Genomic DNA, 16,609 nt, shown 5'->3' with positions numbered 1-16,609 from the left:
TAATTTTCCCTCGCACAGTTATGACAAAAACTGCTATAATTCCGCGCAACTGAAAAAATAAACACTCACTGACTGTCATAAAACAATTCAGCTTACTAGCCTCGACGTTAATAAACTGGGTCTGCGTCTGTGGATTTCCTCTTACCGTTAGCTTCTGTTTGGAGGCATGTAACTTGCTGCTTGTTACATTTAAAGAGACCTCGAGACGTTGAAAACATTTGCCTGGAGATACAACGAATGAAATAACCACCCCTCAGGTTCCCATGGAGACGTTTGGCTAAAGGTTATTCACGACATCCTTTTTAGACTCACATTAAACTGCACTGCTTCTTAGGACAGGGTTCGTTCAGTACTTCAACCTACATCAGCGCCAGAAAAGTCATTATGATGACACGTTAAGTCAATATTATAAAGTTTCTCAATATTTTGACTCAAGTATGGCAGAAACGAGGTTCCATTAACAACACTGAGATATTTTTCAAAATAGAAAGTCATACAAGTTCGGAACAACTTGTCATTACATTTGACAATACATTATCAAACCAAGTGACATTAATAAAAGATATGCAATGAATGAATCAAAATGAAGACAACATACGTGGTTCATGTTGTCAAAAGTCAGTTGAACATGTCCATAGTGAATGTGATGACCTTGGAGTACTGGCATACATCGTATGCAAATTTCTGCCACAGCAGCTAGTTAAAAAGCCATTCAAAAAAACAAAACAAAAAAACAACAACTAGCTTTGCCATGTCAGGTGCCACACTTCTAACATGAAAAATGGCCATTTTAAATGAGTGTTTCTTACAATCCATGTATCATGTTTCTTATCCATTTCAGGGCCACTGACTGTACTTACTTTTAAAGCTTGGTTTCGACCCTTGACTTGGCGCTTTAAATGGCACTCATACCAAAATTATTAAAACTGCACATAATGTGCACATCTTAATGACAACATTTTTGGTTCAGTGGAAAGAAAAACCAAACAAAACTTTTAGATTCTAAAGACAACATTATATGGGCAAAACAGACACTATGCAACCAAATTAACCTTTACACATTTGAGATTTTATTTCATTAATTTTATTCTTATATATTACAGTGACAAGAGATGGTCAGTTATCACAAACTTTGTCCATTCACATATTTATGCATTTAATGTTTGTATGGTAATAGCTTAGAAAAAATAAAAAGAACAGACACCCCCAGCCTATCCTAAACTCCCATTTCTCAGAAAAGAACAAGGATCAAAGTGAGGATATTCAGTGCACAGTGTTCAACCCCAACCAGATAAATAAATTATTCGGAATACGAACACAGACAAACATCACATGTATGCGTCTATTATACATGCTTATTTGTGAGTGCACGTCACAGTTTGGTAGAGTTGCCCTTGACGTAAGAGGAAGACACACTTGGAACTTGTGTGCACATATATTTTTGTATCAAGAAGAGAAATTTCTAAAAAAAAAATAAAATAAAATATTTTAAAAAAAATTCATGTGTTAAACTCACTTTGACAAAGATTTTAAGACAAACAAGACTAAACATTGAATGACTGGGACCCAAATGACAATTTTAGACATCCAAGAACACGTTGACAATACGAATCAGAGTCAACTTTCCATGTGGGTTTTCAAGTTTTTCCCAGGACATCTCTCTAACTGAGTGCTTGTTATAGTAAATGAAACTAAACATGACATGAGTGTGAAAGGTAAATAGGATTGTAATGCATTTCAAAAACAGGTAGACAGAAAAGTGACATCCCCCCACCCCAAAAGGCATATTCCCCTGCAACACTGCAACCCAAAAAAATCCCAGAAAAAAAAAAAAAAAAAAAAAAAAAGAATCAACCACTTCATGTCCTTCAGTCAATAATGGCATTGCACACACAATACTGGTGGTGTGGTTTTGCACAGCTATTGGCTTTATACTTGATGAAGGTATGGCAGGTGAGTGACTATGTGCTAGATTATGTGCACAAGAAGTCCAACTGGGAGAAAAGGAGGAGGAAGGGTAGTACAGTGAAGAGGTCCGTATTCCATCTCATCATCAGTTGTACAGCAGTTTTGTCCCTCGGCGGCTAATACTTCATGACAGAACGGCGGATGGAACAAGCGAGCGCATGACTGTCAATACTCATATGCAGTCCACAGAGAAAGAGTTATGACGGCATGGTGTTTTTCTTCATTAAACACACATCCATAGCAGCAGGTGGAGCCTTTAAGACCTCCCTCTGAACAACAAAAAAACTCCATTTCCCATAATCCCCATAGGCAAGTTGTGGAGATATGAAAGTTCTGGGAAGTATGTTTTTCCCCCCAATAGGCCCATCCAACCCACCAAAATTGTCCCCTATCCTACCAGTCAGTTTTTCAATTTCATCTCAGTCTCACCCCACACCCCCTGTGACCATCGTTCTTCAAACTGGGATTGAGGGGGATCATCGCTCGGGCTCAGACTCCAGCGCCAGAACCCGTTTACGCTCACGGCACTGCTTCTTATGGGCTGGCCAATCTCGCTGTTGGCATTGTGAGCCACAGTAGCGTGCCACTTGGCATCGTCCGCAGATGTTGAACTCCCTCAGCTGCAAAGGTACAAAGACAGAGACACTAGTAGAATTGTCACAACTCTAAATAAGATAAACCCCATAAACATGTTAAAGTGAAAACTGTTTGGAAAACGTAAGCTCAATATTAGTTAACTAGGAGTGTAATTTCTTTGAACATGGTGTATACTTCTGTGCAACAAAAAGATAAACATTTCTATACACACAATACATGCTGCCATGCTTCTTGTGCTATTTTGCACACCAAGAGCATTGCGTTTTTAATAAAAGTCTTAAGTGAGGGTTATGTGGCTGTGTTCTGTTCCATTCTTTCTCGCCCCATCCAGCATTTTTAAATGCAATGTGTCCTTTGTGAACATACGTAACCCTGGACCACAAAACCAGTCATAAGTCGCACAGGTATATTTGTAGCAATAGCCAACAACACATTGTATGGGTCAAAATGATTTTTCTTTTATGCCAAAAATCATTAGGATATTAAGTAAAGATCATGTTCCATGAAGATATTTTGTTAATTTCCTACCATAAATATCTCAAAACTTAATTTTTGATCAGTAATATGCATTGCTGAGGACTTCATTTGGACATCTTTAAAGGCAAATTTCTCAATATTTTGATTTTTTTGCAGCCTCAGATTCCAGATTTTCAAATAGTTGTATCTCGGCCAGGTTAGGGTTATATTATCCGATCCTAACAAACCATACATCAATGGAAAGATTATTCATTCAGCTTTCAGTTGATGTATAAATTTCATGGAATTCGAAAAATCGCCCCTTATGACTGGTTTTGTGGTCCAGGGTCACTTACAGGAAAAGCACCTGTATGTTGATCATAGTCATCACCAGTCTCCGTTATAAAACTCACTGGCTATAAAAATGACCAGTAAGGTTGGGTATCGAAAACCGGTTCCATTTTAGAGCATGTTCCAAATTTCTAAGACCTGGGTATTCGATAAGATGTGTGCATTTCGATTCTGCTTTACGATTCCTGTGTTCACATTCTAATGTGATTTAAAATGATTTAAGTGCAGGAACGGAAAGAACTTGTGCCCTGTTTGCGTGCAGCGCCAACGTCTGAAGTGCAAGCGCGAGCACAGAGAACAACGGTCTGTGTCCATTCTCGAACCCTTCCGTGCATTTCCACTGCAGAAAAGGTTGTTCTTCTTTCATATTTATTGACCAGTAGGCAGAAAACTACGTAAGTATATCAACACAGCCGGTTTTTGTCTTAAGTGAACGTACACACAGATGATAAAGAATACGGCAGTCTAATAAACGTGCTGCCTGTCATTAATGTTAATCAAAGAACAAAAGAAAATCATTCACTGATTGAATATCTTTAACAACATTAATCTGTATTTTATTTATGAAAAGAACTATGAAGTGTCTTTAAACTTTTAATTACAGTTTCTGTATCTGAAATTGGGTTCAATTGTATTTATTTATGCTATTGCTAATTGATTTGTTTGTTCCCATTTTATTACTGACTTTACTTGTCTTTAACACTTTAATATTTGAAATTTATATTATTCCAGTTGTTTTTGCTGTGGTAATTTTGTTAAAACCATAGGCAAAATTCCTCTTGTTGGCCTAAGTGTTTTGCAGGCTGCTGATTTTTGCTCATGTTATTCAGCTGCAATAGAATGCTTTGTAAAAAGACACAATAAATGTTTGACTTCATATATATATATATATATATATATATATATGATTTTGAATCTTATTGGAATCGAAACTAGGAATCAATAAGCAGAATCTGAATCGATAAAATTCAAATGATACCCAACCCTAATGACCAGTATTTAAAAAAAACCCCAACAAAACAAGATGACATAGAATGACTTCTCTCTACACCATACTGACCCTCCTCTCAATGAGCGAGCAAGGTGGGTAGTGACACTCGTAGTAGGTGCAGGAGCACTCCTCCTCTTCCACCAGCTCTCCGTTGGCATTGTAGTAGCGTGTGCGACTCAACTCCAGGTACTGCTCTTCCACTGGGTCTGCTGGAACCTGCTGGATGGCCAGCCAGTACAAAGACTGCTCTCTAGAAGAGGACATTATACAGGCATAATTTAGAAAGCACATCACAGCACAAGTTGAGCACAGTGGATACGTTTTTTGTTTGTTTCTTTAAAAGCTGTACGTCATAAAATCTAAATGTATTGATTTTTAATGACCTTTGTTTGCTGGACAGTTCTTCTGGTTTGGGACTCCATCCCACAGGAACAAGACGCAAGTTGTCTAGACGGTTGTCCACTGTGACTGAGTTAATGTGAACTACTTGGAAACTTGGAGCAATTCCACCTCTGTGCTTTTCCCTGTGAACAAAAAGGTAGAGGGTATCTCAAAACACATCATGAGAATTAGTATTAAACATACTATGAAGTCTTAAAAATAGTTTTAGTTTAGTTTGTCATCTTAATGCATCAATCCATATTGATGTATCGTTACACCACCAGTGAGAAGGTGACTTCATAAAAAAAAGTTCATTACGACACTCACTAGTGGCCCGAATACTGACAGTCGTATCTGAAGATCGTAAACCGTGGAAAAAGCCATGGGAAATGCAGTAGGCTCTAACACTACACTCACCAGAGTAACTCATGCAGTGGTCGACCAGCCCATCTACCCTTGCCGATGTCAAAGGCATAAGCAAAGATTTTTGCCCCATTCCCATCTGCATCAACTTCCATGCGTGCCTGAAAATAAAGACATTCGGACATTCAATTTCACAAGACTAAATAATAGTATTCAAAGCATGTGACCACAACAAAAAGAATAATGTGGGTAGTTGTTAAAGTAAAACTTGTAAAATGTACTAGGAAAACTAGAAATGGTCATAACACACAGGGTTGTTGTTCACACCCCAAACTAAATTCTCAAAAAAACAACAACATGAGTTCTCACCTCAAAGGCATAGTTTTCCACCAATGGTATGTCTTGCTCATCAATCAAAGTGTACTTTGTCTGAAAGAACAAAATGGTGTTATAATGGAGTGTAAGTCAAATAAGACAACAATCCAAAAACATATCAGCTATTTTGATTCCTCACTAAAGACTTAAGATATACATAATGCGTTCCTTAGGGTTCCCACACTTTTTGACCAATTTTCTATTAGTTCGATTAGTTTCTATTTTTTTTAAGTTTGTTTTGAAATATACACACATATTATATATATATAAAATCAAAACAAACTTTTAATATAGCATATACTGAACTATGTTGGTAACTTGCGACCATAGATATCTAACGATGCGTATGCACCCCAGACAGGTTTAGCAAACCAGTTCAAGCGATTATAATTGAAGAACAATGAAGTTTAAGAATCAGACATTGCTGCTATCTGAGAAACAATGACTACTTGCATTATTACTCAAACCGCGCTTTCTGGTAATTAGGACAGTTAGTGATAATTTAATATAGCTTTTTCATCACTATATAAAAAGTAGATCGGTAGCTGTCTGTAAAGTAATATGGGTAAATATTTCAAATGTTATGCGTGTCATTACAGATTCCAGAATTTAATTAGCATAAAAAGCAGATGAAGAGTGCCTACGCAAACTTTCGCGATTATCACAGGAGAAACGTGTGAGAAGTCAGCCAAGCCCGACCAGACATAACCTATGACCGTCGATTAACATGAGCTCAACTCTGTCTTATGACAACATAAAAAGGGCATCAATAAAACTGTACAGCACGCATCGCGTTTGCGCCTTTCATCCGACTTCTCACATGCTCCTATTGTTTAACCCCTGTAGATATCTGTTTACCGGCTGCCCTCTAGTGTCATGGCATGAGCGGCCTGGCATCCCAGAAACAGCTTGGATTTGTTCAGGATGACGCGAAGAAACCGATCAAAGTAGTAAAGTTTTATAAACGCACAACATTTTGCAGAAGATTTCGCGATGCGTTACAGATTAAGTGACTGCGCACATGTTTGACAGATAAACCGTGTAAGGACAGTGCTAAGGCTCATCACAGCCAACATGCCGGTTGTCATGCTGCGAACGGTTCCTGGTTGAGGCATTTACAGCGCTCTCTGAGCCATATTGGATGACAGTGTCATAACTGACGTGGATCAAGAAGACGCAGCAGTCTTGTGCTTAAAACCTTCTTAAACTGTAAACGGAAAAATAAAACTTTTACGTTACATTCCCTAGCTAACGAGCGCACTCTCGCCCCAGCCGTCTAGCAGCGCTGTAGCCACGCTAGCGGCACTGCCACAGCAAAAGTAGGCGGCTCAAAAGGGACTAAACCTACTCGGCTGATGAGCTGACCAGTTTAATTATAAAACCCACCCGTTTCGACGACAACTCTATGCCTACATTACATATATTCCTCTCTGACCAAGGTCGATAACATCAAAATAGACAAATCTGGCACTTAATTGTTAAACACAAGCATTTAGCTCACGGATCTCGGATCCCCTCCCCTTCGCGTCGCACATGGCAGCCCCAGGATTCAGCTCACCTTCCCGGCCACACGGCCAAGTCGAACAATCCCAAGCTTGAAATCCGACATTAGAGGGGATGTCAGGTCTGGGATGAAATGTGAGAGCAAGTACGACGTTATTAGGTTGGAAATCGGACCGGGCAAACCAACCCTGAATACAATTTTTAGTGTAATAGGGTCAGTCGTTGCCCGCGTCTTCCCCACCCGCTTCCAAACCTCCGTGATGCACCGCTGAGAGGCGTTGGAAAAACCTGCCAGCTTCTGGGGGAGGGACTAACAGAACTCAGAACTAAACCAATCGTGAAAGAGGACTGACAGTGATTTGTCCAATCGGAACTGTGCATCGTCAATACATTTGCGTTGGGTGTTTAATTCTTATGCTGACGTACATGGATAAACGTGAACACGTTTGGCCGATCTGTCCAATCACAATACGAGATTTCACGACAAAGCCCGCCCCTTGTATAACCACGCCTTTTCGTTACGTAACCAAAACACGACATTTTAGCGCGAAACAGTGCTTACCGGCAGGGCTGTGTAATGGGAGCCTTAAAATGATTCTTAATGATATAGCCATTTAACCGCTTAAAGACATCAGTTGTACAACCCCATTTACAGAAAAGTTGGGAGTTGTAAATGCAATAAAAACAAACAAAGATTTCGTGCATTTATGCTCTTCAACCTTTGACAAAAGTTCAAAGAAAAGATCTCTAATTTAAATTCAAATTTTGATTTTGATGGCTCTAACACACTCTAAAAATGTTGGAACAGAGACATGTTTACAACAATCCATGGTCATCATTGTCTTATTATCTTCATGATTTTCAATAGCAAGATAGATCTGGAAGGCAGGCAGGCAAGTCAAGCAGACTCACTCTGTGTCTACGAAAATGCTGTTGTTGCACATGCACATTTTCTCATTCTAAATAACCATGGATTTAACCAAGACTCAATTCTGATACCAGCATATGTCTCTGTACAATCCCAATATATGCCTCAATGGTACCGTCACACATATGCAAGTCACCCATGCGGTGGGCACTAATGTACCCCATACAATGACAGATGTTGGTTTTTGGACCTGTCGCTGACAAAAGTCTGGATGGTCTCTTTCTTTTCCCCAAAAGCAAGCTGAAATGTGGCCTCATGACCCCAGCACACAATTTGTTCTGTTCTTAGAAGAGAACTTGACAGACATGTATGACTTTCTTGCAAAACAGAGATTACAACTGTATTACGTGACAACCTGTTTTTTAAAACCCCAAAATGCCCATGTCATTGTATTTAACACAATAGCATAATGGTTTCTCATGCGGTGCCATCTGAGGGCTTATAGCACATTGAGGTTTCCTGCCTGTCACTACATGGCCTGAGATTCTTCCAGATTACCTGAATCTTTTCACAATAGATGTCGAAAGACCTAAAGAAATTTTTGAATTTTTCAATTCTCTCTTTAAGTGGCACAACACGTTAACTATGACCCATTTTTGTTTGCAAAGACTGAGACTTTGGTGGATGCTTTTTTACCATGATAACCTCACCTATTACTACCAGTTCACTTATTGTGGAATGTTTTAAAACAGTTTAAATTGAATATTCTATAATCTTTTTACTTTTATTTTGCTTCATCCCAGTTTTCCTAGAGTTTTCCAGCCATCAAAATTTGTTTATATTTACAAAATACAATTAAGTTGGTCAGTCAAAACATTGGAAATATTTAAAAAAGGTTAAAAAGCATTAACATATCACAGATTATATATATATATATATATATATATATATTTTTTTTTTTTTTTTTTTGGCATTTTACAAAATGTCCCATTTTTTGTAAATGGGGTTGTACTCGTTATTAGGGGGGCATTATGAAATTGATTGAGTGCAATCGATAATGTCCACTATGTTTCAGAATCACTAAAAGGTTGTCCCTTCAAATAGTGCAATATATAGTCTATGTGTTTAGAGGATTTGCTGACCGAGGGTTCATGTCTTTCATTCAGTTCATCATGTGAGACAGTGTAGTTCACAACAAGAGAAAGGTTGCGAATGGAGCCTATGGATGTATAAAAATATCTGATGACCATATACAGGTGCTGGTCATATAATTAGAATATCATCAAAAAGTTGATTTATTTCACTAATTCCATTCAAAAAGTGAAACTTGTATATTATATTCATTCATTACACACAGACTGATATATTTCAAATGTTTATTTCTTTTAATTTTGATGATTAGAGCTTACAGCTCATGAAAGTCAAAAATCAGTATCTCAAAATATTAGAATATTACTTAAGACCAATACAAAGAAAGGATTTTTAGAAATCTTGGCCAACTGAAAAGTATGAAAATGAAAAGTATGAGCATGTACAGCACTCAATACTTAGTTGGGGCTCCTTTTGCCTGAATTACTGCAGCAATGCGGCGTGGCATGGAGTCGATCAGTCTGTGGCACTGTTCAGGTGTTATGAGAGCCCAGGTTGCTCTGATAGTGGCCTTCAGCTCTTCTGCATTGTTGGGTCTGGTGTCTCTCATCTTCCTCTTGACAATACCCCATAGATTCTCTATAGGGTTCAGGTCAGGCGAGTTTGCTGGCCAATCAAGCACAGTAACACTATGTTCATTGAACCAGCTTTTGGTACCTTTGGCAGTGTGGGCAGGTGCCAAGTCCTGCTGGAAAATGAAATCAGCATCTCCATAAAGCTTGTCGACAGAAGGAAGCATGAAGTGCTCTAAAACTTCCTGGTAGATGGCTGCGTTGACTGTGGACTTCAGAAAACACAGTGGACCAACACCAGCAGATGACATGGCAGCCCAAATCATCACAGACTGTGGAAACTTCACACTGGACTTCAAGCAACATGGATTCTGTGCCTCTCCACTCTTCCTTCAGACTCTGGGACCTTGATTTCCAAATGAAATGTAAAATTTACTTTTATCTGAAAAGAGGACTTTGGACCACTGAGCAACAGTCCAGTTCTTTTTCTCCACAGCCCAGGTAAGATGCTTCTGATGTTGTCTCTGGTTCAGAAGTGGCTTGGTAGCCCTATTCCTGAAGACGTCTGAGCGTGGTGACTCTTGATGCACTGACTCCAGCTTCAGTCCACTCCTTGTGAAGCCCTCCCAAGTGTTTGAATCGGCTTTGCTTGACTGTATTCTCAAGCTTGCGGTCATCCCTGTTGCTTGTGCACCTTTTCCTACCCAAATTCTTCCTTCCAGTCAACTTTGCATTTAATATGCTTTGATACAGCACTCTGTAAACAGCCACACCTTTCAGTAATGACCTTCTGTGACTTACCCTCTTTGTGGAGGGTGTCAATGTTCGTCTTCTGGATCATTGCCAAGTCAGCAGTCTTCCCCATTATTGTGGTTTCAAAGAACAAGAGATACCCAGAATTTATACTGTAGGGATGGTCATTTATTCAAACTCAAATGTAAATATTCTAATATTTTGAGATACTGATTTTTGACTTTCATGAGCTGTAAGCTTTAATCATCAAAATTAAAAGAAATAAACATTTGAAATATATCAGTCTGTGTGTAATGAATGAATATAATATACAAGTTTCACTTTTTGAATGGAATTAGTGAAATAAATCAACTTTTTGATGATATTCTAATTATATGACAAGCACCTGTAATTACTGTTAAGGATGTTATTAAAATAATTTATTTACGCTTTTATTGTTGTTCTATAGCTTAAAAGTCATAACCAACAGTTGACAAGATAAAAATATATTTGTTTTGTTGTCATTCGTGGAGAAAACACATGCTTTAACAATTGTTCAAGATCTCTTGCCTACTTTAACAGATCTAAAAAAATATTTAAAAAAAAATAGGACATGCTGGATATGAGAATGGGACAGGACTTGTTAGGATTTTATGACTTGGATGTTGGATGTTATTATTTGAAATACTAGATTACTCTAAATGTTCAATGAATATGGTTTTCAGTAAAATATTTTAACTGTTTTTGTGATGACTGTGTAGCAAATTAACTGGAGAGTTACACGTTAACAGAACAGTCCTGTCCGGTTTCCAACCAATAGCCTATACCAGACATGCTCATGCAAGATCAGATGACAAGTTAGAATATTGCTCAAATATATTAGATAGATAGATAGATAGATAGATAGATAGATAGATATATAGCATGTTGCAAGGACCGTCAAGTCCCAAGTTTAACTCGAGTAACAATACAGAAAAACTTCTTTTCAGACTTGCGCATTCTACAACCAGTCCACTTCCGTGTTATACACCTGCAACAAGTAGGCAGGGCTCTAAAGCTGGATACACCTGTGCCACGGGTATTTTACAGTACATACATCAGCGAAACCAGGCAAACCCTTCGTATTTTATTCTGCTAAAAGTAACCAAACCTATTAGGCTATTCTCTCTCGGTACCATGAGTACGGAATACAGACTTTGTGAACTGGCAACGGTGTCCTTGCATGTCAATGACCTGGAGACTGACTCTCAACTGGACGACCCTTCAAAACATCAAGACCGAATAGGAAATGTATGTGAAGGCGGTGCGCTGTTTTTACACACCAATGGTATAGTAAATGGAGAATCACCGACAAAACCTGTGCGCAAATTTGAGAAATCGGAGAACACTGTAGGCAGCGGTGCGGACTCCTTATCATCGACTTCAGGAGAAGCGAAACTGTGTCCAGTACATGAACAAGAACTACAGTTCTACTGTGGTACAGAAGGAAGACTGACCTGCTCGACATGTGTGTCGGATGGATCTTGTCAGGGTCACAAGGTGACAGAGCTGGTTACTCAGGCAACTGTAGTAAGGGTGAGTCACGATTAGTTAAATAACATAACATAAAACATTGATTAAACAATTAATAACATAACACGTTCGCTATTTTCTTAAAAGAAATGTGTAATGTTAGAATAACAGTAGAGAGTTTCAGCAGTATTGTGTATGTAATTTGTATATTCATATGAGGAGGGCGTGGTTAGTTTCATTAATCAGAAGCGTTACACCCCGAGGTGAAGAAACTTTGCTTTATTTTAATTTTATTTTTTAATCATTGCAATCAGATACATTTTATCTGTTCCCTTTTACAAAATGTGATTTAAACATTTCTGGCAGTAACCATGCTATTGAACGTATTGTTATTATTTGTTTGGCATTTAGCCTACATTTTTTATTCACAAGATCTGATTTCCTAACACTTTGCCTTTTTGAAGTCTTTGCTGCAGATTTCACATAGCCTACTGTAAAATTTGTTAAACTCATAAATAATAATACAAATTGATTTTAGAATTTACATTTCAATGCAGTGATGTTTCTTGTTTGCAATTAAAAAATACCTGCATAGCTCAAATCAACACTGGACTCACTTGTGTTATACACTGGCCAGAAAGTCTGAAGTTAGATAAGAAAATATCAAACCAGACAGCATTTTTAGATAGCATTTTCAACCAAAATAATAATAATAAAAAATAAAATAAAACAAAATAAATAAAAACAGAAATTCCAACATTTGTAAGCTTCCGAATACCATTGAGGACCTGTAGATCTGAAACGGGCTGCCTGTGTGATGAAACATTTCCTCAATACTTTCATATACCCTTTTTTCAACAACAGACAAATTCAGATCATATCCACATGCCTTCACATTCCTGCCACGTACATACCACTAAACTGCTAGTTTAATGCCTCTTATGTGATTATTCCTCTTTGTTCCTTCTTTTAAAAAAAAACAGAATCAGTTGGTGGATGTCTGTGAAAAAATGCAGCTGCAAGCCCTGCGGATAGAACGATTCATTGACCGTACGCTTACAGCTAGAGAGAAAGCTGTACAGGTACCTGAAGAATTCACTAATTCATCAGGACAGCTATATGCTATAATGCCAATGCTTACAAAATGTATTATTATTATTACTAATACTTTTACATGCTAGTATTTTTATTTTTACATATTAGATATTAGACTGTGATATCATTATAATTTTTTGGACGTGGAAACTTAGTCTGTGTGATTTCAAATTATTTTTAATGGTGTTATAACATTACATCCCTGATGTCCAGATAAACTGTAGTTATAACAGTGTAATAAAGTATGTTGTTGTAATTGCCTCTTGTGCTGTTTAATTGATAGACAGATGCAAACCGTGCAAGAGAACGTGTGTTGGCTCAGGTGAACGTGGTGCGTGAGGCTCTCGAGGAGGAGGAGCAGCGTCTCCTAGAGGTCATACAGAGAGAGGAAGAGCGCGTGGAGCAGTGCCTCCTCACTCAGAGAGCACACTGGACTCACACTCTGGAGAAACTCACACACACACGCACCAGCCTGGTGCACACACTCACACACTCGACAGATACCATGATTGTGGTGAGTGAATGAAGCAATTTAACATTACTATTACTTTGTCAACACTTTACACATTCTACTCAATTACAAATCAAAGAATTTGTCATATTAAAGAATTAGACAGTAACATAATATTTATGAGAAGATTGTTTTTTTGTTGTTGTTTGTTTTGCACTACAGCAATGAGGAATTTGGGCAAGATGTGCTTCCATGCTTCCTTCTCTTTATGTATTCAAACAGTATAGTGTATAATTATGATCTTTGATTACATGTGGAATTCAATTCACAACCTAACCACTGTAAGTTACATAAATATTTGCAGTTATTCAATTATTTTTTCTTGGCATATTCAAAATCAACTGATAATAGTTTCAATACTCTATATTTACTTAATGTATTTTTTCCCCATTTGTTTTTGGTTTGAAATATAACCTGGACATTACTTGATACAATTAGAAGAGGTGATCTCATTGAAGTAGTACACAAACTTTGTGTGTGTGTGGGGAGGGGTCCCTGTTTAATCACAGTTTTCCCAGTGCTCAAATTTTCAAACTCATTTTGGAAGACAAATCAATCAAATTAAAAGTAACTTGTCTTGACAGCATAAGGTTGTAGGACACACTTATCAACAGCTAACTGACATTTAATAAATAGAATAAAACTTAATAAAATGGTCAATTACAAGTAGTAAATTACAAATGACAAAATTAATACTTAAATTAGTACTCTATACACTTATGAATCAGTTTCATTGTTTTTCAGTCAGTTTCTGAAAACGAATATGTTTAGATGTTCATAATCAATAAATAAATAATAATGTGATATTCCACTGATTGTTGTATTTTTTCTTTATTTTTTCAGAGCTCTAATGAGGAAATAAATGACAGGTAATTTCAGTTCACAACAAATGCAATAATATGCTCACATAAATACATAAAATGTGTACATGACTGTGCTATAGAATAGAGGATGCGGAGGGTGCTGGTGAACCTAGAGACACTGAGCAACTGACTTTGAACAGAGGCTGCAGTGACAGTAAACTCATGGTGGGTTTATGGGCCAGTGCGTTACTGCTAGGACCATCTGGTAAGTACATTTCCATTTCCACAAGACAGGGATTTTAAGACAGATTCAGTGCATCACCTGATTGTCAGTCCTCTGTCATGTGTTCCCGCCTCTTGTTTCCTTATTTGGTTTCCTTCCTGTCCTTGTTGAGTGTGATTGTCTGTTATTCAGTTCTGGTGTGTGTTATTATCTGTGATTGTCATGTGTATTTAGTTCCTGCCTGTTCAGTTAGTTTTCATCTGGTCTACTCGTTACTCCCTGGTGTTCCTGTGTGTCCCAGCCTTGCCTTGTCTTGCCCTGTCTGTTTTGGATTTATTAAAGACTGTATTTTTAGTTCATCCTCGTCCCCTTGTTCCTCCCTGCTGTGTGCACCGTGACTGATGGGTTTCAAACATTTTGGTGCCACAGACTCTCAAATATGATGACTTTCTTTCTAAAAAACAAACAAACAAAAACCTTTATTTTCATGCATAAATATCCATTTGTATTGTGAAAAAAATATAAAAAACATTATAAATATGCATTAAATATAATTTTGTTAGATGTATAAACCTAAAGGAAAAAACTAATTGTGGCTGTCAGTTGAACAGAATAGTTGCGATTTATCTCATCATTTTTGTCCAGAAAGTAAACATCTGCTGATTAATTAAATACTTTAAATATATTAAAAAGTATTGAACATTTTGCATACTATTTTTCCTTGAATTTTTCTGTGGACCCCCTTCTTACATATTGCTTATACTGGGGAAAAAATGGTGTACAATTGTTTTCACTCGATTTGATAGTACAATTGATAGTACATTTTACCCCAAAATGGCAAGTAATACATTGAATTAAACATGAAATTTTGAAGTAGAAAAACTGAAATAGTTTTTTCTTGTAAAATGTGCTCCAATGATCTTTACAGTGTACAGTGTACTTTACACTTTCATTTTTGCAGTGTAGATATGCTTTCCAGATGGGTAAAATCCAGTCTTTAATATTTATTAAGTATAATATTTTGAAGCACTGGCATTCTACATTCCTTACGTTCAACTTCTAATTTTCTTGCTCTGAACATTTTTTTTAACATATCCTTCTTTCCTTTAGCCCATCGATTAACTGCACTACGCTTTGAAGCTCAGACGGTCAGTCCTCTTCTCTCTCTCTCCAACGACCAGTGCACCTTAACTTTCCTGCCCAAACGTCAGCGTCAGTTACCCCCCTCTGACCCGGCGCGCTTCGACAGCTTGCCTAATGCCCTCTGCTCCCCTCCCATGTCCTCTGATACTCACAGCTGGTTACTTGATGTGGGCACGAGTGCTGCCTTCAAAGTGGGGGTATGCTATTCCAGCATAGAACGCAAAGGGTCTGGCAATGGCGCACGGCTCGGCTACAACACAAAATCGTGGGTGCTCTCGTATTATGATGGAGACTTGTCTTTCTGTCACGATGGATGTAATGTGGGTATCACAGTGGCTAAGAAGCTCAAAAGAGTGGGACTGCTTCTGGATTGGCCCAGTCAGACCCTACTGTTCTATGATCCCGAATCTACGTCTGTGCTGCATGTAGTCAGACATGCTTTTAGTGAGCCGCTGCTGGCCGCCTGTGCTGTGGCTGATCAGAGTGTCTCTATACTGCACTGAACACACAATGAATATTAATGAAGGCTCTGAAGATCCCGAGGACTTGAACCAATGATCATTTTTAAACATGTTTTACATTATCTGTGCCATTGAGGACCAATATATGCAAATGTAAGAGAAAGAGTGATCAAATCAATCACATTGTTTAGTTATATAGAAGCTAATTTGCCAGTAGTCAGTAATTCCTTGATTTTTTAAACTTGCTTAAAAGAACTACAAGCATATGCCAATGATATTTTTATATTTATAAACTATTTAAATAATTTTATTCTCCATCTTTTTTTAAGTATTTCATGTTTATGTGTTAAAAGTATTTCAATTATTGTTTGACTGATTATATTTATTGTCTGCACATCATATGAAATACTTTTATCTTTTTAGCATTAATCTGTGACAGTACCCAACTGATACTAATATGGCTGATATTGATATTCGGGGCAACTGACATGTAAGAAGATGTAATGAAACTCTAATTATCAGATTTCCACATGGTTATCTTTAAATCTGTCATTATGGCAACAATGTTCTGACCTTTGTGTGATGTGATGTATTCATGCAATAAATTGTGTACTG

At 37.6% G+C, this 16,609-nt stretch overlaps 3 protein-coding genes across 3 annotated transcripts in view; 1 reads left to right on the top strand and 2 right to left on the bottom strand.

Moving 5' to 3' along the window:
- The window catches only part of LOC131541053 (uncharacterized), a 40,341-nt gene extending 40,123 nt beyond the window's left edge, over positions 1–218 (bottom strand). The window contains exon 1 of the mRNA XM_058776544.1: positions 146–218. The gene's annotated coding sequence lies outside the window, so the exon portion shown is untranslated. The remainder of the gene's footprint in view (positions 1–145) is intronic.
- Positions 219–1,047: 829 nt separating this feature from the next.
- On the bottom strand, positions 1,048–7,300 carry zmynd19 (zinc finger, MYND-type containing 19). The gene is made up of 6 exons (XM_058777704.1): positions 7,041–7,300; positions 5,477–5,536; positions 5,162–5,268; positions 4,747–4,887; positions 4,433–4,613; positions 1,048–2,588 (listed from the first exon to the last, which is right to left on the bottom strand). Exons 1-6 carry the CDS (start codon positions 7,089–7,091, stop codon positions 2,445–2,447), a joined length of 684 nt encoding a protein of 227 aa, XP_058633687.1. The 5' UTR covers positions 7,092–7,300; the 3' UTR covers positions 1,048–2,444.
- A 3,787-nt stretch (positions 7,301–11,087) lies between these two features.
- On the top strand, positions 11,088–16,609 carry bspry (B-box and SPRY domain containing). The gene is made up of 6 exons (XM_058776639.1): positions 11,088–11,821; positions 12,742–12,840; positions 13,137–13,367; positions 14,208–14,233; positions 14,308–14,432; positions 15,501–16,609. Exons 1-6 carry the CDS (start codon positions 11,171–11,173, stop codon positions 16,034–16,036), a joined length of 1,668 nt encoding a protein of 555 aa, XP_058632622.1. The 5' UTR covers positions 11,088–11,170; the 3' UTR covers positions 16,037–16,609.

Source organism: Onychostoma macrolepis, chromosome 05 (assembly GCF_012432095.1).
Source record: "Onychostoma macrolepis isolate SWU-2019 chromosome 05, ASM1243209v1, whole genome shotgun sequence".
Classification (NCBI taxonomy): Eukaryota; Metazoa; Chordata; class Actinopteri; order Cypriniformes; family Cyprinidae; genus Onychostoma; species Onychostoma macrolepis.
The sequence above is the reverse complement of the archived record's forward strand: the minus strand, read 5'-3'. Positions and strand labels throughout refer to the sequence as shown.

Bases quoted from the DNA above. Each gene is read 5' to 3' on its own strand.
- bspry (XM_058776639.1), top strand. From the start codon at position 11,171: ATGTTGCAAGGACCGTCAAGTCCCAAGTTTAACTCGAGTAACAATACA. The intron at 12,841-13,136 runs GTACCTGAAGAA...TTTAATTGATAG, and splicing joins CTAGAGAGAAAGCTGTACAG to ACAGATGCAAACCGTGCAAG. The intron at 14,234-14,307 runs GTAATTTCAGTT...ACTGTGCTATAG, and splicing joins AATGAGGAAATAAATGACAG to AATAGAGGATGCGGAGGGTG.
- zmynd19 (XM_058777704.1), bottom strand. From the start codon at position 7,091: ATGTCGGATTTCAAGCTTGGGATTGTTCGACTTGGCCGTGTGGCCGGG. The intron at 4,888-5,161 runs GTGAGTGTAGTG...TTTTGTTCACAG, and splicing joins CCACTGCATGAGTTACTCTG to GGAAAAGCACAGAGGTGGAA. The intron at 2,589-4,432 runs GTCAGTATGGTG...GTACCTTTGCAG, and splicing joins GCTCGCTCATTGAGAGGAGG to CTGAGGGAGTTCAACATCTG.